Source organism: Alosa pseudoharengus, unplaced genomic scaffold (assembly GCF_046254945.1).
Source record: "Alosa pseudoharengus isolate Yale_2024_CS ecotype anadromous, Long Island Sound unplaced genomic scaffold, YU_APseudo_1.1 YU_APseudo_1.1_scf_7, whole genome shotgun sequence".
NCBI classification, from domain to species: Eukaryota; Metazoa; Chordata; class Actinopteri; order Clupeiformes; family Clupeidae; genus Alosa; species Alosa pseudoharengus.
Window position 1 is genome coordinate 23,037,347 of NW_027468859.1, and position 26,188 is coordinate 23,063,534.

Here is a 26,188-nt window from a genome sequence, read left to right on the forward strand (position 1 = left end):
CGACCCACCCAAATCCTGCTCCCAGGATGCACCTTGCTCTCTGGCCTACCCCCCCAACCCCCCCCCCCCCACGTCACCCTTCCATCTCAGTGGTCCCAGCTCCGAATGAGCCTCCTCCCTTCTCCCAAGCATGTGGAGTCCCACGCCACACCACACCGCACCACCACCCATCCCCGTCACTCTCCCCTCCCACCACCACCACCTCCGCTGTATATGTCAGCTGAAAGTGTTAACTCTCCTCTTCAGTGGCAGACCGTATCGCCTTCTGAGAAGACCCCCGATCTGAAAAGGGCTTTAAGGACCTTGCTTAGTAAGATGAAGGTAAAGTCAACACGCATACACACACACACCTCAAACACACTTCCAAAGTCTCCCCCATTGCCTGCCTTGGCCTTCCAATCCCTCGTTGTGGTCCATCGCAAAGCCCTCAGTTCATCCCTACCATGTCTTCCCTAGTGGCCACAGGCTCATTGGCTGTTAGGCCTTTGACTCCATGGCTGGCTGGCTTGCTTGTTGGCTGGTCACACATACACACACACACACACACACACATTTTCACACCACCTGTGGCTCTGATGTGGGTTTGTGTTTGGAATGGCAAGCTTCCCATCCACAGTCTGCATTCCCTTGCTCCCATCTCAATCCCACTGGCTTCTCCAGATGCCCATCAGAGACTCCAACCAGTAGGATTGCTCGAGGAGTGCTGATAGGTTGCGCTGTAGAGTAGTGATGGATATAGAGGGGCAGCTTTCCTTCAGTGTTGTGGACTTTGCATGTGTCTCCATACACATGTGTATACACATAGCACACACACACACACACACACACACACACACACAGTGAATGTATGTTGCCTATATCACTTTACAGAAATAGCTACTTGCTGTGTGTGCTTGTGTGTACTTGTGTGTGTGTGTGTGTGTGTGTGTGTGTGTGTGCTATCCTTGTGTAATCCAGATGATTTGTAAGCAAGCATGTCTATGTACCCTGATTCTACATGTTCCTTCAACACATTGAGATTTTCTCCAAAAGTAGCATGACACTGCAACGTGTATTTTTTGGTGTCAAAACAATGCACAAATATTGTCTCTAGACCATAAACAATGTATGACTAAAGCTGTAGTAAAATAGTGCTTCCCAATATTCCTGTGAAAATGTTTGTCTGTTTTTGATTTAATCAATCTACATATAGATAGATAGATAGATAGATAGATAGATAGATAGATAGATAGATAGATTTTTTGATCCCCAGGGGAAATTTCCCTTCCAATGTAACAAAGGAACAATATTCAAATAATCAATCAATCACAGAAATATTGGTATCACAGAGCATTATGGTACACCTAGAATCTGATTTTGACAACAAAAACAATATGTTGCAACTTCTAAATGGGCAAGAAATGTGCTATATTGTTTATTATCTAGCTTTAAATAAAGAAAGTTAAGGATACATAATTACATTTGGGTAAAGCTCCCAGAACTGAAATTGCTGCATATGTCTGTAAAATGTGCTTAAGTGATTTAAGGGACAGTCTGACCATTTAACTGACAGGGGCAGATGCGCAAAAAAACTAAAACAAATGCAGCAATGTTGAAAAGCCTTGATGTAGCAAAAACAGTGAGCATTCATCGCCCTCTGTTCAGTTGTGTGTGGATTTCTTTTATGACAAGAGCATGTCAGCTGGAAATGTGAAAATGTATTCAGCTGTTGCTACCTGGAGAAGTGCATGAACAGATGAAGGCCATGCCACGCGCCACCACATTGCTCCCCTAATGAAATGAGGCAGACATTTCACGCTTCACTGGTGCCCTCTCTGTCTGCTGTGTGTATTGGGATTCTATTAAGTTTGAGAACCTGATTTTTCAACTCTTGATCAGCCATAAATGAACAGGATCTAGCCAACCAAACTGTCCTGGAATGTAGACTTCAAGAGTTCCGGAACCTTCTCTGTGTCATTATTTTGGAGTCTCCTGCTTCTTTCATTTCCTCCCTGTCCTCCTCTCTCTCCATCTGTGTCATCTCAACATTGGTCCCTAAACGTGTTTTTCTTCCTCCTCCTCCTCCTCCTCCTCCTCTTCCTCCAGGACTCGGATTCTCCACGTCATTCCACCGCCTCCAACAGCTCCACCTTCAGCAGCCCGCCAAGCCCCGCCTCTCCGCACAAGACCAAGTCCCTCTCCTTAGAGAGCACAGACCGCACCGCCTGGGACACATGAGAGGACACGCTCCTGGACACCCCCCTACCCCACATCCCATAATAACCCTTCCCCACCTCTTTCTCTTTCTCTCTCTCTCTCTCTCTCTCTCTCTCTCTCCACAGAACTCCTTCCCATCCACTGTCCTTCCTGCCCTCTTCCTTGTTGTGTACTTCGCCAATAGCACTCCAAGCTCTGCCCTCTGTCTTAAAGGCGCTTAACAGACCACTCCCCCACCCCCGCCATGCCACGCCACCCCCAGTAGGGAGAGGCCACTGTTATTATGCTATGAGTGTGTATGTGTATCGAAATTGACGCGTTTGTGTGTGTGTTTGTGTGTGTGTGTGTGTGTGTGTGAGAGAGAGAGTGTGTGTTTGTGCAAGGAAAAAATAGTTCCCCTGCCCCTCTTTCTACAGACCTGCTTTGTAACTGGAACTGGGACAGAGATGAAATTGAATCACATATTTGGTGGTCTTGAACTTAAGTCCCTTGGCTACCAACAGGACAACGAAGCCCATTGTTGGAGACTGGGAGATTTTACACTCTGTGACTGGTATCTGTACATAATATCATTTGGGGGGTGAACTCCTTATTTATTACTCCGCGTGAGACTCCACAAAGTGAAACAACAGCAATCAGCACCTACCCCCCAACACCCCTTTGGCCTGTGATTTGCAGACTGAACCAAACTGGCCAAAGTAAAAGGGGGTTTCACTGTTAATGCAACACAAATGCCACCTCATCTCATTCTATCTCCTCAGCACAGGGATGTGTGCAAGTACGACGCCTTTGTTTCATCAGCAAGAGAAAAAAAGCTTAAACTGCCTAATATGGACACTTACTTACCCATAGCAACTACATAGACAGACACAATGCACACATGCAATCCATTCACCCACAGTCTGCTGTCTCCCTGCTATAGAACCTTAGGGATGCTATGGACGATGCCTGTCAAGTTATCGAACATAATGACCACTCCTACTTTTATGCGAGTCAATCTCCTTCCTATAGTTTTAGACCAATCAGCACAGCCCTTTGCATCACGGACACGCCCACATATCCAGTGATGTACATACATTAAAAAGTAGAGTATAATATATGATAAGAAAATATTATAGAACAGCGGAAAAAAACAATGAGAGGGAATGACACACATTCTGTTCTTGAGAATATCCAGAGAAGAGGAATCGCTCAAGGCTGTCTTTTAAAACCACTTTCTCTGTTTTTGTTTGATGCATCTTCTGTTTCATTTTTTTCTTTCGCATTTTAGAATTGTTTTTATTTAATTCTCAGACTGGTGGAGTGTTTTTTTTTTTTTCTCTGTCAAGTCGCGGAGGAAAACCATTTAATTATGCATTACAGTTTACAATGTTTCCGTATGTTTACCTTCCACTTGCACGTACTGTCAGTTCATTGGCTCCTCCACTTCAGATGCTAAACTTTCCTCTCAGCGGTTGTTACTGATATTACCGAATGTGCATCGCCTTCCACATGTGCTAGACTAGAATGACATTGTGCACAAGTAAGACATCTTGATGTTTCACCTTGTCAACAGTTTTGGAAACTAGGAAAATTATTACGTGACCACACAAAAAGTTATCTATGATTGTTTGATTAGTTTGGAATTGCCACAGAATTATAAGACACTTGGGAAAAAACATTATGTAAAACCAACTGCTCACTGTGGGAATTTTTTGACTGTTGTCACGACCACTGCAGATGCATTGTCAAGGCTTGGTGTACTTGAATTTTTTGACAGGAATGCCCATCGGTATTTGTCAGACCTTAACAGAAGGACTAGTTTGACCTACTGTATGTTTAAATGATGGGACCTAGCTATATTCACGACTACAGAGATACTCTAGTTTGAAGAGAATGAAGAGGGGCTTTGGAATGTACCACTTTTGTTGTTCATAACAACCCTCTGTATTCTATTATAATATTTTACCAAGACGACCAATGTGAATTTACATTCCTTAAACCCATTGCTACAGACAACAGACCAAACTATCCAAGAAATGACTTTCTTTCATAAACTTGAAGTTACCTGAGGAGTTCTCTTTATATAGGTTTGTTTTCATCCATTGAGTTGTGTTTTTATCCACTTTTAAACAATGTCTTGTAATTACATCAACAATGCTAATCTGGAAAGGAGGGTTATGGAAGTACTGTCAGTGAAGATTGTAATCCTGTGATTTCTAAATGGGACTATCACACACATTTTAAAAACTGCACAATCATTATCATCTCAGTTTGAAATGACTGTAATGCCCCTTTCACTCCATATAACGGTCATGATGTTATTGTTATTATTTGTACTCTTGGGTATAGATATGCCCACGTTTACCCTACCCTGCCCACGTATATAGAATTTGTTGAATGTGAAGAGATGAGCTCTTGCATACATGGAAGGTATGGAGAAAAGGCAAGTCTTTGACTAGCACCCTTCTCAGGTTAGTCTGACCTCCACTAACACTAGTATGTCTGAGTACTTCTGAGGGACAGCTGCGTTTGATCAAAATGACAGCATCTGGAAGTTTTATTAAAGTGGCACACTATTAGAGCTTTTTTAAAAAGGCTCCCGGGCCATCACCGACTAGAGGGATTTGGGTTGGAAGAGGACATAGTAGACATTTTAGAGGGGATTGTTCTGAAGGGAAATTGCCTTTGAAACTTCAGTTTGTCTTCGCTCACTCACCTTTTTTTAAGGAATTACCTTGTAATAAGTTGTACAGTTTTTTTGCATGTCATAGGTGTAATCATTTCTTGGGGTTCGGTTTTGTTACACTGTTACGCAAAATTAAATTCACTCACATGATGAGCTTTGGGCAAGGGTCTATGAGGGTTGTCCAACACAGGTAGATGTATTCTTCTTTTTTTTGTTTTGCACAGAGATATTTAAGGTGGGAGGTCAACTGAATAATGTATGAAACTGGCCGCCACATGTTTGTGGAGAAATGATTATATTAACCTGACTCCGATGTAATTCAATAAAAGCGGAGGGATATTAAAGATGTGGATCCAGTTGTTGTTCTTGATGTTTACCATGTTTGTGCTTTCATTTAATACAGCAGGAAGGAAATCATCCTCGTCACACTTAAAAAATCATGGTTTATTACAAATTTCACATTTGCCCAGAAAACAAAAACAGAACATTTACATCTATACACATTCAATGCGACTATTCGAAAACAGTGCTAAACTTCTCCCTACTTTTTTTTTTAAAGTACTTACTACTAAGAGGAAGGGCATAGAAGTATTCAAATGAAAGGTGTCCTATTTCAAGGACTCGGCCCTGAAAAAACTCTGAACACTATCTATGCTACAGTTCCATAAATGAAGGGTTGTTTGGAATTCCGCTCTACTTGCAGCTTTGAGACAGCAATTTTGACCCTTGAAATGCTAGTTCACAAAATCCAATTAAGACAACGCATTAACCAACACATGCCCCATTGTTTTGCAAGGAGGCTCGCCACAAGCACACCTGAACCATTTTTAGTTGGAAGTGCAACGGAAAACAAACACGTCCCACGCAGCAGAGGCCAACTGGCCCCCCGCACGTGTGTTAGAACCTGCAAATAAACAGCTGGAGGACAGGAGAGTGTAGTAGAGGTCAAACTTTGGATCCAAATAAAGGTCTCCGCACCAGCATGTGTTCCTGTTAGCCACTCCAGGGTGGCCTGTCTGCGTGTCCTCCTCAGTGCTCTGTATAATACAGTACATGTGGAATTGGTGTAGCTTGCAAAAAAGCTCCGTACCTCATGCCCAGCACATTAACACTACACCTAAACCCTGAGCTGTAGTCTGACTAGAGAAAGCTGAAGCACTGAAGAGTCATCCGGCGATCACAACCTCTCTGCTCTCTCTCTCTCTCTCTCTCTCTTCCTTTCTCTCTTTCTCGCGCGGGCATAAACTCACATTCCTTCTGTAATCATATTAAGTACCATCCCGTATCTCTGCTTTGCACCGACTATAGACCCTTTCAACAATAAAAACAAAAACAATGCTTGAACGTTCTATTTGGGCCCCAATCTACTTCCTCTGCATTAAGATAACATATGGAATGTTAAAAAGGAAGTCTTGTGGGGCCAACTTTGATGCTGATAATGGAACTCTCTTGAAAGGGTCTATAAAATCCCACTGTGCCTTCCTCAGTCACTTTGGGTTTTTGCAAGCCTACATCCCACCCTGTTTCCCAAGTTTTGATAGGAAAGAGGAGAACTTTGGAGAAAATGTGGGCCGAGGATTCTGAGCCCAGTATCCAAATGTCCATGTTCACATTTAAGTCACTTGCTCATTCTTCTCCCATCTTGAAGAGAATGATCTTTCGCTACTCAGGCCGTGGCCCCATCCTCCTCGACAACCCGATGGATACCGTTGCCAGGGGTGCTCTGGATGGCCTGAGTGGTGATGCTGAGGTCCCGCGTGCTACCGTGCCGTGACTGGCTCTCCAGCCGCTGGGTGCTGCCGTGCCGTGACTGGCTCTCCAGGCGGGTGGTGCTGCAGTGACGTGACTGGTCGATGAGACGGGGCATGCTGCCATACGCCAGTCGCTCCTCTGGGCTGCGGAAACTGGTGGCTGTGACCCTGATCACACACACAAATACACAGACATGTGCAATGTTTAGTACCGGTACTCTGGAACTATGCACATTCTTTTGTTGTCAGTAGGTGTCAAACTGATAAATATGAGTGAGTAAATATGGGCAGTGAGACAATCATACGGTCATACACGGTTCTTTGCTGAATTGCGCTATACTATGCTATACACATCCACAGTGTTTTTTTGTACTATAGATCTATTCTAGGTTCTATTGGTTTGTACAGTGTTATTGAATAGTGTGTACACGAGTGTGTTGCATTGCTCTGTTCTGTGTGTAGGCCTATGTATATGCTGATGATGTTATGCTGTTCTCCTACCTGCCGTCTCTGGCCCGTCGCTGGCTGCCGGGGTGGCTGCTGGCCTTGCTGCGGACGCTCCCCGCCCGGCTGGTGCTGGCACTGGCCGGCTCGTCCAGCATGGCCAAGTGCGTGGAGGAAGCGTGGGTGGAGGTGCCCTGTGTGGATGTACCCCGGGACTTCCGGACCACCGGTGGTCCAGGCTCGCGCAGCAGCAGCTGGGACAGGTCCGGCTCCTGGAGGCCCTGCTGACTGTCCTTCACCATGCTACTGGGGGCCGAAGAAGGGGAGGGCATGGGCGTGTGAGAGAAGGATGGAGAGATTGACAGGGAGGGGAACATGGGGGGCAGGGAGGGCAGGGAGAGACACAGGAGCGAGGGAAGAGAGAAAGGGAAGACACCCAGGGGTGCAGACGGGGGGGAGTGGGGGAGAGGGGAGGAGTGCGTAGAGCAGGGGGTGGGAGACAGGGTTAACACGCTGATTACAGGGGAGAGGGGTGTGAGTGCAGAGAGGGAGTCTGTTTCACCATCACTGCCCCACACTACACACTGCGCATAGTACAGCACACTCACACACACGGAACGTCTGAATCTAAAACTCTTCAACTATAACCACTTCCTACAACACACAACAGGACAAATGTACCACATCTGTACAAATTACAAACTCATATTACACATTCTTCTAAACACTAATATTATACTTTATGTATAGCCTATATAGACACACTAAAGCCGGTTTTCCACCAAAGCTTCCTGTGCGACACTGCGAATGTGTCCACCGCATAGCCCATTGGTTTGAATGGGAATCTCTGTGAAAGCACGTAACCAGAGCTCACAGAGGTTCCCATTGAAATGAATGCAACACACTACTATCAATACAACACAATAAAGTGCTGACTTAAACCACAGCAGACAAACTACAAATAAAAACAAAATACAACATAAAAGGTACTCTACTCAATACTACATTCTTTAACCAACCACTGTAAAATATACAGCTACTATTGTAAGTAGAGCATTCAGCATAAAAACATACATCACAAACCACAGATAATATGACAAACCCAAATATAGTTCACAACTACATGGACAACTATATTGTGCATACTACAGGGGAAGACAATTTGCCTGGCTGCCTAGCAAAACAATATTATGTGTCAACGCCATTCAACATTTTCTTGCTAATGACCCTAAGACATGAACCATCTGGACAGCGATCATAACAGAGTTGTCTTACACATTTGGGGCTGATCTATTATTTGTGACGTTCCCAGAGAGTGTAAGCACTGTGAAATGCAAGTGGACAAGTGCACTGGAGCATTCGCTTGCCCACTGGACTGATAAAATGATGACTTTTCCATCCCCACCGTCTACACTGAACTCTGTTTCGCTCGCCTACATGCAGAGCCACAACTTGTGCATCCGACTTAAAATGCAAAGACTATCTGAGGTTAAATCCCAAGGGGCAACACAAATACTAATTAAAATTCCAAATACTGACTAGAGTAGAGCAGACATGAAAACAAAAACTTGTTTTCACAGCTTAGTGTACTTCAAGGATGAAATATGTTGTGATGATATGTGATGCAATGTATGATATCATATAAGATGCAATACATCCTGCATCTGCGTATATGTTCTTAAATATTATATACACACTGATTGACACAAATCAGTATAATAGTTCATTGTGTATACCCTTTGAGAGGTTTAACTCACTCTTTGCGGCGGTGACCGTGGAAGAAGCTGGCCCACTCGAAGCAGGTCTTCTTGCTGCCCACCCAGAAGACGGATGGAATGCCCACCACCAGAGTCATCAGGTACTTGATGAGGAACAGGGCAAGGTCAGGGTGGCTGGTCTGTTTCACCTGGGGTCAAGGGGGAGAGGAACGAGGGTGAGGGGTCAAACGCAATGACTAGCAACAGCACACATTTTAACTGGTGTGAGATTAATTCACACTGTAGCTTAGTTGGAAGACTTCTGAAGATAACATTTCTCTTTGTGTGTGTGTGTGTGTGTGTGTGTGTGTGTATGTGTGTGAGTGTGTGTCCTTGTGTGTGTGAGGCACAGAGTAAGACAGAGAGAGTGGAAGACCCAGGCAGTGACAGAAGTAGGTTGTGTAGAAAAGAAGGTTTCTTGAGAACTAAGACAGTATGGATGACAGCCCTGCCTGGGCAGATATTTGTCTGAAAAACAAACGTGTGTGCATATGAAAGAGAGAGAGAGAGAGAGAGACAGAGAGAGTAAAGGGTAATGTGTCTTCTTCCCCATACGGAGGAGGTATAAAATGTATAAAACATGACTGTACGTAGCCTTACAGTAAGCTACACATCTGCTCAAATAACTTCAAAGGCGATTAGTAATCAGCTGTGCTGGATGATCGTGTGTTTGTATGTTTGTGCAGGGATGCGTGTGCATTGTGTGTGATGAAGCTATTAAAGTGTGTGTGTGTGTGTGTGTGTGTGTGTGTGTGTGTTTATGATTCATCTCTGTGCAGCTCACTGCTCCCTGCTCAAGGCATAAACACAACAGCAGCCAACACAGTGTCTGTCTATCCTTGTCTTCTCCTTCTCTCTCTCTCCCTCTCTCTTTCTCTCTCTCTCTCATTATTCCCAACTGTGCGGACAGCACCTGAGCCATTTCTCTGACTGTCAGCCATTTTCTCCTTCATCCAAATACTCCAAAGTTGAACAGGGATACTGATGTACATCAAGTAATGAGTAGTAGACCCAAAACTCACATAAACACACACACACACACGCACAGACACACACGTACACACGCACACACACAAACGCACATACACACACACACACACACACACACGCACAGACACACACACACACAAATGCACATACTGTACACACACACACACACACAGTCATGATGCATCCTGAGCCCTCGCCTTTCATCACAGATGCACAGCAAAAAAGATGGCCTCATTAGTTGTTCATATCAGCCTGAGGCACACATACACACACACACACACACACACACACACACACGTTATTCTGACATATTCCGGCATGCCGATGCTGACTAAACTTGCTGAGGCTCTCCTTGCCTGTCCTTCACAATTTGGGCTCCTCTCCTCATCTTGCTGCGCATCGTTGTGTTAGCGACGTGCGGCTACACTAACGCTGCTGGACTGTAAATAGCCCAGCAGCTGCTCTGTACCACGCTAGTGGTGCTGCCCTGCCTGACTGCTTCTCCTCTCCTCCGATGGACCAGATGAACCACGGGGAGAGGAAATATGGGCTGTTAAGCTTTTACACAGTTGCAAGGCCAAAAATAAGATCTTTGCTGATTCTTGTACATCATGGGAGTGCTATGAATAGAAGAGTCCAAAGTGGACAAGATGGTGTTTTGACTAGCTTCAGTGCAATCATGCAGTTGTGTTACTGTCTTAACTATTGCTGGAAGGGTGCAGATTCACTTAACTGGCAGTGTTGAGTATTACAAATTCAGTATGTTTAGGTAATGTTTAGCCTTGTCTTCCTTTCACAAGGATAAAAAAAAACTTGCTACAGCCTATCCACAATGTTTCTGAAATTGTGAGTATTTTCACTGCCACAGGTAAACTGCTGAAATTTACATTTTGTTGACTCTGCAACATCTGGATAGAAATGGATCAATTTTTCTAAAAGATTCCGCCTTGACAAGAGCCTGGTTTTCAGGACTTGGCAACTAGACAAGGACAATGCAGTAGCACATGCCATAACATGCCCTGAAGCATAAACAGATCAACAAATATAAATACATACAACATGGTTGGCCTTTAAAAAGCTTTAAAGAGGCCACAGAGAACAACCCCCCAGTCCATGTGCCCCCCACGGTTCTGTCTCGAGGCTGTCCTGGTCTGGAAGAAATGGAGCAGCACTTAAAACTCATCAGATTGTTTCTGCCCAAGTGCTCAGAGGCTTGGCATCTACAACTGGGTTTCCATCGAGACAACTAGCCTACCACACCCACGCATAAAGACACACATAAACACGCATTCACTCCATACCCTTTTTCACCAGAGCATACACACATACAGAACACACACACTTCACTTGTGCACACACACACACATTTCATAACCTTCTGGGTCTACAGAACATCCATACACACGCACGCGCACACACACAAACACACAATCACACACACGCACACACACACAGTTCCATATGAAACCAGCACAGTCTGCCGTCTGTTGCAGTGTGAGACACAATGAGCAGGTGCGCAGACACACACACACACACACACACAGGAGGGAGATGCTTAATAATTTAAGATTGATGGTTGAGAATGGGAGTTTGGCTGGCTCCAGGCTGTTAGCTACAGAGCGCCCTGGCTGCTCCCCTGCAGAGTGAGCTAACTAAAGCCCCATTTATCTGCACTCAAACACACTGGAGCAGAAGACGCACGGCTAATCCGCAGTAATGAAACTCCACTGCTGGGAACAAATAGCATTTTTATACAATACAGTGCAGAGGGAGACGAAACGGAATAGAATTGAACAGAATGGGACTGAATTGGATTGAAAATCACTGAATTGAATTGAATGCATCAGAGTAGAATAGCTAGACAGTTAGTGTGACAGCTTCTCTTCCCTCTGACATGAACAAGAAGATCCTTTGTGTGGTATGGGCCGAGGAACATGAAATGAAGCCAGACTGATCTGACTCCTCTCTGAGAGGGGCCTCTGTACTCCAATTTGTGTATGAAAGCACTGACAGCATCATAGGCGACCCTAATACTGATTCAGTTTTGATGGAAGGAATGTGATAGTGGACAGAGGATATGGGTGCTATCTTGTACACTTGCACACTTTGCACACTTTGCAACTTGTTGTTGTTGTCCTGTTGTCCTGAAAACACAACACTTCTGCTGCTCTTACATAACTTGCACCACTATGCTCACTTACAGTAGGTCAAACAGAACTACCTCAGCCATTTATTGGCCTGACTTTGCACTATTATATTGACTGTCTATGCACAATTTCAACCCAATTTTGCTGCTCTTATTTCTTCATTGTATATGCCTTCTTATTTACTCATTTATTGTTTACTTGAATGTTATGTTTGTCTGTGGACTTAATTGGTAAAATATGTCTTGTCTTCACCGTGGGATAGTGAGAAACGTAATTTCGATCTCTTTGTATGTCTGGGCATGTGAAGAAATTGACAATAAAGCAGACTTTGACTTTGACTATCTGAACAGGACGACAGAATGCCAGTGGATGATCTAGGCCAGAGGATGTGGTAGTGGATGTTAATCCTACGCAGTCTCACCCGCTAGCAGGATGTGCTAATAGGCACAGAGGATGTGTTGGTGTTGTGTAAGTGATCTCTTCATTTGGTTTGATAGGGGATAATGGTAGAGGTCTCACCTGGTAAGGGCAGGGGATGTGGTAGTGCCGACACTTCTCCTGCACCCAGCTGGTCTCCCAGAGCGGCCGGTAGCTGTGCTCGTACATGTAGCAGCCGATGACGGTGAGCAGCGGCACCAGGTAGAGCGCCGAGAAGACGCCGATGCGGATCATGAACTTGACCAGCTTGTCCTGGTTCTCCTTCTCCAGCGGGATCTCCATGCGCACGCGGTTGAGCGCGGCGATGCCGGCCAGCAGCAGCGCCACGCCCAGCACCACGTCCACCCCGAGCGGCGCCAGCAGGAACCAGCGTAGCGCCACCCCGTCGTACATGCCCACGAAGCACACGCCGCTCAGGCCGTCGCCTTCCACCTGCAGAGGTCACACTCATTCAGTCAGCTGACCCTTCTGTCCAAAGCCACTGACACATTCATTTAGCTGACCCTTCTGTCCAAAGCCACTGACACATTCATTTAGCTGACCCTTCTGTCCAAAGCCACTGACACATTCAGGACTGACATTCAAGCTACGGTGCAAAAGGAGATTTTAAACCCACCGCACACCAGTGACCACACATTCCAAATGGATCTGTCACTAGCCCCCGCACCCCGGTAAAGATATCTTCAATAAAATGGATTTGTCTCACCGACAAAATACTGTGGAGTGGTGAAAGGGTCTGGCACTGGTGTGCCGGGTAGAATAGAAAACAATGGAAGTGATCAAATGTCGGTAGTGGAGTGCCTTTGTGTGCGGTGGACTTAAGAGCTACCCTGGAAATCCAGAGTTCTCAAAAGAGCACAATGGAATTGTCTCTGCGAGACACTCTGGCAAAGAGCAATGATGAACGTTACTTTTTCCCCCTGCATTCCGGGGAACCAGCTAAACTGATGAAGACAGCGCTGCAACGTTGGAGGACAGTACACATTGGTCGTAGTGTTATCCGATTGCGTCCGAAATCATTCAGAGTAAACATGGTCTAGTGTTATCCAATTGCGTGCAGTGAGATTTTTAAATGCATGCTTGTTGCTGCCCCTCGAGTTGGGCCATTACATTGCTCTTTGCCAGACCCTTAATCTTTCTATATTACCAGGGTCTGGATTTTCCAGGCTACTTAAGAGCAGCAATAAGGTGTAAATGTTACTGTACATTTACAAACACGTTACAAACATTTACAATGTTTACAATACAATGTACAATAAGGTAAATTTACAAACACGACAGGACAGGTAAGGACAGGACAGGACAGAACAGGACACGAACCTTGTTGAGGGCCAGGAGGGTGACGGTGAGGATTCCCGGCAGGCCCCAGGCGGCGGCGTGGAAGATGAGCGCCTTCTTCTCGATGGCCTCGCTGCCCCACTTGGGCACGGCGGCCAGGAACCAGGTGAGCGTGAGCACCACCCACCAGGCGCCGCCGGCCATGGTGAAGAAGTACAGGCCCATGAAGAGCAGCGTGCAGGCCTTGTTGTGCGAGCCCTGGGTGACGGTGGCAGCGCGGAACCTTCCGGGGCTGGCCGGGTTGCACGCCACGCGGTCCTCCAGCAGGAAGCCCAGGAAGTAGATGAGCGCGACCATCATGTAGCAGACGGCGTAGAAGACGATGGGTCGCTCAGGGTAGCGGAAGCGCGCCATGTCGATGAGGAAAGTGAGGAAGGTGAAGAGCGTCGCCGACAGGCACACGATGGACACCACGCCCACGAAGTAGCGGGCGAAGAGGAGCTCGTCGCGGTGGAAATGCATGCTGGGACAGGGGGCCGAGCAGTCCTGCGCCCCCAGGAAGGAGTAGCCCAGGCCGGGGTCCACCTTGAGCTCGCGCGGGCACCAGAAGCCGTAGTCACGCTGCACCGGGGCAGGAGGCTCGGACGTCACCGAGGAGCTGGGGAGGAGGTCGGCGGTCCGCGGGTACGACTCCTCGCAGTCTGGGAACCTGGGGGAGGTCAGAACACACACACACACACACACAAACGCACACACACATACACACACGCACACACACACACACACACACACACACACACAAAGACAATGAGAGACTGGGCAATGTGCTATACACAAAGCTATTTTTATGATTCATGATTATCTGATATATTAATAATAAAAAGTAAAATATTTACATCATATTCATCTGATAGATTAATTTATTTATCATGATTATCTGGTGTGTTTATAAGCCGTATGGTCCAAAGACATAAAACACAAGCTGTATATGAATTGAAATCCTCCAACATTTTTCACACAGAGATCACTGTAGTGCATCATTTTTTATTGTCTTCCTTATTTTTAGGCATCATTTGTCAAGTTATGAAGCGGCTTCCAGAAGCGTCTCCCTTACCTCTCACATTCCATCTCCTCGGGCCAGCTGATGCCAAAGATCTCCATGAGCTGGTGGCACTCGGCCCGCGCGCGCTGGCACAGGCGTTGGCATGGCAGCGTCATGCGCCCGTACTCGGTGCACACGGGCGTGTACAGGGCGCAGAGGAACGTCCGCAGGTCGGCGGAGCACTCCAGGTTCACCATGGGGTGGAAGGGCTGAGGGGGCAGACAGAGAGGTCAAAGGTTAAACAGACACATCAAGGACATTTACCAGCCATGGCACGCCAGAGTCCGGGTCAGGCGAAACTCAAAACCCGCCCCGACGGCTGGGGAAAAAACGATGCAGGCCTATCGCGTTGCATATTGTGTTACTGTTCTCAAGAACACTCTCTTTGAATGGAGGAGGTATGAACTCATACCCAGGGGACAGAAGCATTCTTTAAACCAATCATTTTGTAGGCACTGAGGTTGAATAATGGCCTCTGTGGAAATATAATTGCTCTGTTTAATGTTTATTATTATGTGTTGCTGCACACGGCCCATAGCCATTATGTGGCCAGTGGAATTAGATAAGCACAAATCCCTAGCCAGCTGACACTTACTCACACGCCACCGTTCAACATAGCATCACTGTTTACTCACACACTTATATAAACTCAGCACATTACATAATACTCCACAGATAAACCACAACAAACAGGCCCCACTGGCTTCACATTCACTGCAGTCAACAGGCTCAATACAGTGGACCTCGCCCTGTAACTGGACACCTGACTCCGCCCTCACGTTCATCATAACCACAGCCACTTCAACTCTCTGAACTCAAAATGACACAAGGGGGGGGGGGGGGGGTCCTGTGTGTGTGTGTGTGTGTGTGGTGGGGGGGTGGGGGGGGGGGTGGGGGGTTAGTGGGTTGGCAAATGTACAATTGCAGTTAGGTCACTCCCCACCCCACATCACCTCCCTTTCTCTCCTCTCTCACCATCAAATACACTCAAATATATTTTCCATTCTCAGCTGACCTCAGGACAGCGCTGTGTGCCTAATTGAGAGAGAGTTGCATGTAGATTGATATGCCGCTGCGGGCATGGTAACCTGACTCCCGATCAGTGGAAGACGCTGGAAGAGAGGGGGGTGAGAGAGGGGCTATATGGCAGGGGCAGCTGCTGAGCAGAGCTTTAATATGTAAATCCCCCACCTCACCCCCTTTCACCCCCTTCTCCCCTCTCTGTGTGGGGGAGGGAGAGCTCCAAACCAGGCCTAGACAACTACCCCGGTCCCCCTCTACAAACTACCCCCCACAACCTCATGCAGGGGGACGGCCTTTGTGACAGCAGTTTGTTGAGGGGGCAATGGGAGGGGCCGATGAGGTTGCCCGTTCCAATTTTTGGAAGATGAGCTAAATGAAATACTACTCACTGAGCTGCCCCCCCCAGAGGATTATGGGTAATATGTGCTATGCCAAATGGGTTTCCAAACACAGTAAGGGCCTTTTGTGAAGAGTGCTGTGAGAAGTGAAAGTTGTGGATAGGTTTTTCTTTACAAAAGTGGTTTGAGTTCAATTCAGTGTCCGTTCAAGGAACCATTCAAGATAAGAATACACTATTACGACATACAACACCAAATCTGAGTATCTGGCTTCCCCTCAAGAACACACATTAGCTTTCTCCAGAAGCAAATATTTGGAAGCTTTCTCTGCTTATTACCTTCCCAATGTGGGTCAATGCTTCTCTTGTTCTTTTGTTGTATACACCTACAAACACACATACACAAACACACACACACATCAACCAACCAACCATACAACCAACCATCCAACCAACCAACCAAAAAAAACACACACACACACACACACACACACACACACACACACACACACACACAGTATTACAATACACTCCTAGCAGCTTCTTTCCAATAGAGACATGAAGACTGCTGTCAGCTGCAGTGGATGCCTTCGCCTGAGTGTCTTAGCACCTGTCATAACAGACATGCTCGGCTTTCTGCATTAATTTGTGCCCTGAATCTGCTTCCCGCCTACATACATATACACACTCATGAACACACGCGCACACACACACACACACACACACACACACACACACACACACACACACACACACACACACACACACACACACACATGCTGACTCTAGAATGCCTCCCCTCAGCCTATAAAATAGGATTAGAATGCATGTTAGGGTTGGCCATTTGCACACAAAAGGACCCTGATGCAGTGATGCGTTGTGTACGCCTAATCCATATTTAACACAGCATATTTCTGCATTCTTCCAGCAGATTTACACCCCTGCCAAAGAGCAAGAGACAAGAGTAATTGATTTCTCAGACACCGCGGTTTTGATGCCCTGTGAGTTCCTTTGGGAATGGATTTCTCAACTATGAACCATACAAATTCGCAATTAACCATCATATAAAGCCATATATATATATATATATATATACACTCTTTTGATCCCATGAGGGAAATTTGGTCTCTGCATTTTATCCCAATCCGTGAATTAGTGAAACACAGTGTACACACAGTGAGGTGAAGGCGCTGCCTGCATCAACAGCGGCGCTCGGGGAGCAGTGAGGGGTTAGGTGCCTTGCTCAAGGGCACTTCAGCCGTGCCTACTGGTCGGGGTTCGAACCGGCAACTCTCCGGTTACAGGTCCGAAGTGCTAACCAGTAGGCCACGGCTGCCTCAATATGCAGATGATCGTCTAACTGAAAACACCAGCCAGATTTTTTAGATTACACAGGCAGTCAAGCCTGATCTTATGTTATACATTATTATTGAAGGCCATACTGTTGGGGTGTGAATCACCATGTCCATATTTGTACTGCCCTATACAAGATCTGTCATTTGGTACAATAGAATGTATTCCCCAAATAAAATATTTCTGATGATCTGACAGAGCAAAATGCATCTCTGCGCTATAATTGTGAGCAATGAAACCAACTGATTTTGCCCCACCCAATATCAATGTGCTTAGAATGTCCTTATAATCTAATAAAAAACAATCTGATGTGAGACCTGATACAATACCTGGTAAAAACATTGCAATGCTGTAATAAATTGATTTTCCCCCATTTCCCCCATGCAAACTGTGCTTTATTCTCACTCAGGGTTTCATTCAATGTAGATTTGATTACAGTGGAGTGTGTTACAGTGGCCTTTTGCTCTTATCTTATCCTAACATTCACGACAGTGCCATCTAAATGGAGAAGGGACATGGCCTGTCAACTCAGGCTCTTTAAGTGGCCTGTCACAGACCACTAACCATGGTGAAGTTCATCTCCGTCAAAGTCCAAGACCAATGCCTATGGCTGCAGGGCAGCAGAGTGCCAGCCCAGTCACACTGGGACAATAAGAGGCCAATGGCATGCTGCCTGTTTGTGCCCCAACCAAGCCACAGCTGCAGCCTTTAATTCAATACAGAGGATCTTATGACAAACCTTTGCTGCTGTCCTTATTACATTACTGAGATCAAACAGCATGCTCGCGCGCACACACACAATCAGATATACGACGACTGAGAGAAAGAGAGGGAGAGAGAAAGAGAGAGAGAGAGAGAGAGAGAGAGAGAAAGATGTGGGCACAAACATGCATGCATTCACATACTTATTCACATGGCCTGTACACTATTCACTATACACTTGTATTCATTCATGCACACACACACACACACACACACACACACACACACACACACACACACACACACACACACACACCTACATGCATACGCGCACACACACACATGCTTTCATGCCCACTGGATTCCTCCCTCTCCCCACTTGCACGCACACATACCCACACACCGTCACTAACTTGCTCCTGCGCACACACGCACTCAGCCAACCCATCCATCCCACTCCCATCAGCCACAAACCCACAATCCTCTCTGCCAAACAGACAAATAAATGCGCACAAATGACAGACCCTGTCCTGTTTTCCATTTTTTCCCCACCGTCAGTCCAGTGACATTCATTGCATTTAACACCCCCTCCCCTTCACATACTGATCTCACTGTAGCGATCTAATGAGCTTTCCATGTGTGCATCTGCCCTCCCCTGCCCCCTTCCCTCGGAGACCCCAGGGCATATGTATGCACACACATCAGCTCAATTGTCCGTTGCCTCTAGATGCCCTATAAACAAACTGGTGAAACACTTCAGTGGATGTGCAAGGCGGAAGGTGGTTAAGTGGTTCCGTGGATGTACAGCCACTGAGTTCACATGGGCTCATGGGGACACTATTGTGTGGTTTTTATGTGCCAGGGCCTTAGGGTGTGACCCTTAGAGGTCATAATTAGGGTTACAATGGTAACAGAGAGATTTTTGTGGTAATATATTATAACCGATATTATAAATATCATGGTTTTATGGTATACAGTTTTGGTGTCATAGTGTGTCTGTTTGCCATGATGTCGGTACACCGCTGCAACCCTAGTCATGTAGTAATGTACATTTATATTATTATTCTGTATACATGTATTCAATTTACATGGAATGTAATTTAACTAAAATGTATTACTTCAGATTACTCATCTGAATTCAGCTGGCTTTTAAAAGCTCAATGTCATTCTAGAATCCCTTATTCCTCCTTACAGCCCATTACTGCTGCTGGGCTGCCCACTGCTTCCTACTGCACGGGCCCCAGTGACCCGTGGTGCAGTCAGTGTTCGGCTTTAAGCCGCCTCTCCCCAAACACAGGCCGTCTTGAGTCTGGGACGGGGATTACTGTACTGTGGGATGTGCTATGAGACAGCTGCTGTCTGCCAGGGGTTTGGTCTTCCTGCTGCTTCAGATCCCCCCTGCGATGAGGTGTATTGAGCCTTCTTTTGCCCCCCCTCCTCAGAAAAATAGCCCTCACTCCTCTCTCTCTCTCTCTCTCTCTTCTCTCTCTCTCTCTCTCTGTAGGGCTATACGGTGCAGGGCTGCATGGGGCTAATGCTCATTCACTCAGACTCTCACACATGTGCAAGCGCTACAGCTCGGAGATCCGAAGGTCTTGAAGGGTACTGAAGAATTCCTTTTGAAGGCATGATAGCTCAGTAAAGACTAGCACAGATGAGTTGACATGTTATTTTTACAACTGAATTTTGAAGATATATACAATACAAATAGGCTAATGACATATTACAAAAAGGATAACATGGATATAATGTTGCCGGGGAGCTTTTGTGAAAACAACACAAAGACAGCGGAGGCAATCTGAATAGATAAGGTTGAACAATTATCCATAATCATTTTTTAATCCTCCAGTGACTCATCCTTTTTCTCACTCTCTCTTCATCTTTCTCTCTGTCTCTCTATCATTCGTCTCTGCCCTTAATTCTCTGCCATTCCACGCTGACTGCCATGGTAACCGTGGATACATCAACGGCCCCCACGTCAGGGAGTGTGGGGGGGGGGTGCATGCGGAGAGGTCGTAGGGCAGCACTGAAGGACCTCCTCCCGGGAGCAGGAAAGCCCGCTCTTTTGTTGCAACACAATTGGCACCCGTTGCCACGGCAACGGCTGTACCTTGCTGGGGGGGGGAGGGAGCAAGAGAATAGGAAAGAAAAGAGAGAGAGAGAGTGAGAGAGAGAGGAGGGTTGAGGAAAACAGACAGAACAAGAGAAAGACAGGCAAGGAGGGGGGGCATAGACAGGCAGAGGCGATTTAGCCTGGCCTCTTTGAGAATTATAAAGTTAAATGGCTAGCTAACTAGCAGGAGCAATGTGGTTATCAATTGTGTGTATTCTCTTGCCAATTCCATTAATATTCCAAGAGCGGCTATATCATGCCATTAATATTCTGCGGGCGGATATATGATGGCATTAACATTCACATTGCAGTGGTGGGGAATTACTCTTGACATGACATGAGTCAAGTGCCAGTGGCTGAAATGCCTGGAGATCCCTTGTGCTATATACATTCAGGGTTAATACTGTAATAACATCCTAATAACAGCAGCCTTTGTTGCCAGTTCAGCGAGAATATCTCCAATCAGGAAAAATGCCTGGCTGCTCTGATCTCTTGTTCCTGACATTGCTGAATTCAAATTCAAATGACAGATTAATTCTACTAGGCTGTTTCATCAAACTGTAAGGCTTTTCGGCTATGCGCTTTCATGACAAGCCTGTTTAAATATCTACAAAATTGTGTATTTTTTCCTGGTGTATCTATTCTTTAATTTCCTGATACAGCAGCACACATCTGCTGTCATGGAAATTGATGCATTAGTCAGATACTGGCATTGGTTCTAATCTGCTGCTTGACAAAAATATAGAGGGGTTCAGATATATTAAGCACTCCAGAATAAATCAGATATTAAGACTGTACTACCAGGACACAGTGTTGTATCAGGCTAGGGACTGCTAGGATAGTGGTTGTGAGAAGATGGCAACAGCTTGTGCCACGGCAGGATTAACTCCACTCATACCCCTGACAGCAGCATCCCTCTCTCTCTATTTCTCTCTCTCTCTCTGTTACTCTCTCTTTTTACCTCTCTCTCTCTCTCTCTCTCTCTCTCTCTCTCTCTCTCTCTCTCTCTCTCAATCACCAAAATACCATTAGTTTACCCCAGCCAGCCAAAATCTTAAATCTCCCACCAATCACTCTTCCATCAGTGTACACTCTTGAGCTTCAATTAAAGAGAGAGAGAGAGAGAGAGAAAGAGAGAGAGAGAAAGAGAGAGAGAGAGAGAGAGAGAGAGAGAAAGGGAGAGTGGGATGCCATCCCTAGGGCGGCTGCCCCACTTCTCAAACGAGGTTACCAGGAGTTCAACCAAACAACGGCGGAACCACTCGCCTGCTCAGGGAGGCTATACAGTGATGCTAAGATGCACCACCACAAACCCAGCCTCCCAGAATCCCGTCTCCGCATCCAAAAATAAACAAGGGGGATCAAATAAAGACTCGGTGGTGCAGTCATGACAACTCGAGAGTTACCACCTCGCAAAAGCAGACGCGCTGAGAAATCAGAGGTGACGCCAACCAAGGGGGAGAGAAGAGACAGTTATCAAAGCTCTGGCTGGCGGGTTTTGGCTCTCGTCGACGGAAGACGGAGGAATCCCTTGGTCGGCGTCCAAGGAGCCAATCTTATTGCCTTTCACCACAGCAAGGTTCTATTCTTCATCATTACCACGGCTGCTGAAGGGACTCCACTCCCATTCGGAATCGAATGTCAAATCCACCCCGGCCTTTTCTCTCCCTATTAGTGTTGCATTCTCCCATGACGGAAGCCTGCCAGAAACACAGGCAGTGACAGCTCAGCGTTGAAAGGCACACTGTGGAGTGATTTAGATGTGGTAGGGGTTGTTTTGCAGTGGGAGCCATGGGTTTCACTCATGATATAGTGAGAAAGCGTGCTTCGGGCTATTTCAAGTTCCCTACATATGAAATGCTTTTAGAATGATCATTCCTACTCGAGGCATGGGAAGGATTAATGACAAGCTAACCCTTCAGTGGAATTTAACTGAACTGTAATCAGTCTATCACGCCATGATACCACAGCTCAGAGGGGCAGACCTGTACTGAGGTCTGTGATATGATCTGGTAGTTTGAAATAGAAAGCCACCGGTATTTTGTCTGTTGTTTGGGCACTGATGCCATACTACAGTGCAGTCTATGAAAACTGTGCAGTGGTATTGCTACTGTGCAGTTTGTGACATGTGCATCTCCAAAGTAAAAGCTGTGCATGGGTTAATTTAGCAGGATAAGCCTGATGAAATGGGAACACATCAAGCTGATGTGTGCTCAGTATTTGAAGGGTAGAGTGATCATGTGTCTGTCTGGTGTGCGTGTGTGTGTGTTAGCACGTATACACGTAAGCGCATATGCCTATGTGTGCGTGTGTGTGTGTGTGTGTGTGTGTGTATGACTCCTTTGGGTACACTGGGGGGTTACGTAACTAACGCCGCTCAGATACACAAGAGGATGGAGCGACCAGATGGTGCTACTCTGGCTACGCTCCATCACATCAACCCCCTCGCCCTGCCCTCTTCCCTCCACACCCACCACCCAGCCCAGCCCTGCCCTGCCCTGCCTCTCCTGCCTCCTTTATCTGGGTGGAGTTGGGGCGGAATGGGGCGGGGTAGGACCACACCGCGAGCACCACCACGGGGATTTACCCCATCATCCTCATCCTCCCCCTGTCGCTTGCCTTGCCGCTCCTGGACCGCACATCTCTGCTGGGAGATGATCGCTAACAAGGCTAATGCAGCCGCTCGGAGCTGAGCCTCCACTTACTCCGAACACTCAGGCAAAGAGGATCACCCAGCGGCCCGCAATCAATCCAATCCGATCATCATGGCAGCGGAGATTACAGGACCATCAACACAACCAACACAACCATAAATAACATACGCGCCCGCCAGCAAAGCCATCGGTCCGAGCGGACAATATAGAGATCCGCGATGACACACATTCAGAGTGCATAGAATATGCTGGGATGGGAATGGAGAAAGTGTGCGTGTGTGTGTGTGTGTGTGTGTGATTGTGTGTGTGTGTGTGTGTGGGGGGGGGGGGGTTGTTCTGACATGGGATGTTCTGACTCAGATGGTGGCCTTTGCTGGACCCTTGAAGTAGGTCACACAAAGGAAAGGAAAACAGCCCTTAGCAAATTGTGCACACTCACATAATGCAGAAGTCAGAAATTCATTGACTTAATGCCCCTCTGGAGAGATTAAAACTTAATTTCCTGCTTAATGTTTCTGTAATGTGATCCAAATAGCTGTGCTAAGCGAAGACGCACTAAATTGAAACGAAAGCCCAAACACTTTGTGGCAATCTAGGGTGTGTTGATTGCTAATGCTATCAGGGTGTTACTGCAAATCTCCCTGTAATCTGCGAGTTTCAATAAAACCTGCCACACAAGTGCAGAGACCAAAGCGTATCACTATAACAACACTAGTCTTCCCACAAACTCCACACTATGAAAAGGTGGAACAAATCTCCTGCCCATTTAAATGACATCAAGTGGAAGGAAAAGGGTTCTGCTCCCTCTCCTCCCAAACCAGTAAAAAAAATGTAGTGCCCCAACTAAGTGTAAAGGGCCACTCAATGTTAAGAATAAATGTTTCAGTTTATAAACTCTACAATTCAACATAATTCCCACAACAAGCATCATAAGCCGCCACTTTCAATACTGTCTGATGTGACCAATAAATGCCTTTCTCAGGCAAATTATTTTTACATGTTTGCATTAAGTAGACACTAACTCACTAATCACTAACTAACTCACTAATGACTAATCTAATTGGATTGGATTACAGTGCAGTGAGCATTCTTGATTTACTTTGTTTAAGTTTAAGAAGGCACCAATGTTTGTGCACACAAACACACACATACGATCACCCACACACACGCACACACACACACACACACACACACACACACACACACACACAGCATACATACATACATACACACACAAACAAGGCTGATAACCTACCTCCATGGCAAGGGCTGCAGTCTGCTGGTCATAGTGGTTGAGCAGATTGGGCATGAAGGTGGAGTTATAAGGCAGGTCCTGGCACATGCGCAAGGTGATGGGCTCGCAGGTGAACATGCTGTGGCTCCCTCCAGCCTCCATGTGGATGGCCATGCTGGCTGCCACCAGGGACCACAACACCCACAGCAGACCCATGGTCATGGTTCCCACCTCAGGGAGTTGCCCTCCCCTCGCTCCTCCAGGCAGAGGCAGCCTTGGAGGCTGCTTGGAAGGCTGGTGGCTAGAGGGAAATGGAGCTTGTGTATAAGGAGCTGGGTCGGTTCGGAGAGTTTGTGCTCAGGTGCTGCATGTTATAGTGGAAACGCAAAGGGACGCAGAGGGATTGTCATTGCTTAGACTCCTGAGGATATATCGTCACCTGATTGAAATACAAGCCCAGCTGCGCTGCTGCAGGTACAGCTAGCCCCAGTTTGAATACGTGAATGCAGGCACTACAGCGATGGCAATGCAGTGGACTTTCCACAGGAGGACTCTGTGAAAGAAACACGTAGTTAAAAATGTTAGCTTTTATTTTAAGTGGTCCATTATGCCTATATCCCATTTCCAATAAAATTCCAATTCCATCCCCTTCGTAGATAAACACAATTGATGAAACAACAGGTTCATGTAGGTGTAAATTAAATCTAGTATTTCTTCAAAATGCTAGTTGTCACCGCAAGGGTTCTTCAGTTTTCAAATTAGGCTTCAAAAAAACTATTGTACTCTAGACATGGAAACATAATTGCAACGTGTTACAATGACATGCACTTTCCCCTCCAGTTCGGCCGGCATAGGCTATTTTCTTAGTAGGCTATTTATTTCTAAATAATTGACCTTGTTCATCGAACAGTTGATCACACAGGAGATCTGCGCGGCTGAGCAGCGAGCACTTAAGCTCGTGAGCCCATCACTGTGTTTATGTAGCCAGCCGTACCTTGCTTTCCCATGATAGAACAGACTACAAAGTAGACCGGTTAACGCTAGATAATGATGGCACGGAAATATAAACCTGACAGCCAGAGTATCCTTCTCCAACACGACAGAAATACGTCGTACGATAAATAACAGCGACTTCACCGAACCACGAACAATAGATTCCTCGTTTTAACCGATACTACACATAGGCTAGGATCTCCGGACGATCGGTTCCATTTGATATCTCAAAACGACGGTTTAATCAGCCATAACGAAATGTTCATCTGTGCCAGTGAAGTGATGTTGTTCATAATGCCGATAATAAAGTAAGCTGGAACATGAACACATAAACCAGACCTACCCTAGTTTTGAGAATGATAGCTCGGTTCACGTGTGGGACTCTGGGCTTCTCCTCCTAGTGTCCGTAACAATAAAACGACTCCGCTTCTCCTCCAGCAGGTTTGAGCGATTGCGTCGGGAACGCGCGTGGAGAGGACGGTGACGCGCGCCAGAACCAACCCCTCTCCATGGGTAAATGTAGTTGTCAAATAGAAACCGGCTGATGTCTGTCAAAGTAACACATTTCAAAGATAGGCTACACTACTTTTTTGCATCCTCGGTGCTGTTTTCCCCCAACACAAGTTATTAAGAGCAGTCTAGCCTACAGTAAAGTCGAGGCTGGCCTAAGTGAGAGGAACTGACAATATGAGGAATTCATCTTTGTAACATTGAAACATTGTCATATATTGAAACATTGATGCATTGCATAGATACAACAGGAGGGATGCTAGCGTACTACGGTCTTGTTTGTGAAACTGTCGGCGACAAAAATGAAGCGCAGCAGAAGTGCCAATCCCCGGTAACGAGTTGTGTTCGCCTGGTTACCCTTAGCGACAGGCATGCTAGCAGAAAGGGGATGGGGGCGCTGTCGTCTTTGTGAAGCCAGTGTGTGAAGTCGCATTACTATGGAAACTAGTAAACTCATATGTGAGGCTCTGTGGTTGGAGGATCATAACGAAAATAAAC

The 26,188-nt window shown here is 46.3% G+C and overlaps 2 protein-coding genes across 8 annotated transcripts in view; one reads left to right on the top strand and one right to left on the bottom strand.

Moving 5' to 3' along the window:
- Nucleotides 1–5,208, top strand: part of cdc42bpab (CDC42 binding protein kinase alpha (DMPK-like) b) — a 65,743-nt gene extending 60,535 nt beyond the window's left edge. For 5 of the 7 annotated variants that reach the window (XM_076272977.1, XM_076272978.1, XM_076272981.1 and 2 more), the window contains 2 exons: nucleotides 247–321; nucleotides 2,086–5,208. In XM_076272977.1, the coding sequence (XP_076129092.1) occupies nucleotides 247–321; nucleotides 2,086–2,217 (207 nt within the window). In that variant the 3' untranslated portion in view covers nucleotides 2,218–5,208. The remainder of the gene's footprint in view (nucleotides 1–246; nucleotides 322–2,085) is intronic. The other 2 variants (XM_076272982.1, XM_076272983.1) reach the window with 1 other exon arrangement.
- A 79-nt stretch (nucleotides 5,209–5,287) lies between these two features.
- Nucleotides 5,288–25,580, bottom strand: fzd3a (frizzled class receptor 3a). The gene is made up of 8 exons (XM_076272933.1): nucleotides 25,524–25,580; nucleotides 24,209–24,740; nucleotides 14,784–14,980; nucleotides 13,712–14,378; nucleotides 12,473–12,823; nucleotides 8,817–8,965; nucleotides 7,117–7,365; nucleotides 5,288–6,783 (listed from the first exon to the last, which is right to left on the bottom strand). Exons 2-8 carry the CDS (start codon nucleotides 24,407–24,409, stop codon nucleotides 6,531–6,533), a joined length of 2,067 nt encoding a protein of 688 aa, XP_076129048.1. The 5' UTR covers nucleotides 24,410–24,740; nucleotides 25,524–25,580; the 3' UTR covers nucleotides 5,288–6,530.
- Nucleotides 25,581–26,188: the final 608 nt, after the last annotated feature.

Excerpts from the sequence above, each read along its gene's own strand:
- fzd3a (XM_076272933.1), bottom strand. The coding sequence starts at position 24,409 with ATGACCATGGGTCTGCTGTGGGTGTTGTGGTCCCTGGTGGCAGCCAGC. Across the intron at positions 14,981-24,208 it reads CTGCAGCCCTTGCCATGGAG|CCCTTCCACCCCATGGTGAA; the intron begins GTAGGTTATCAG and ends CTGCCCCCTCAG. Across the intron at positions 8,966-12,472 it reads ACATCCCCTGCCCTTACCAG|GTGAAACAGACCAGCCACCC; the intron begins GTGAGACCTCTA and ends CCTTGACCCCAG.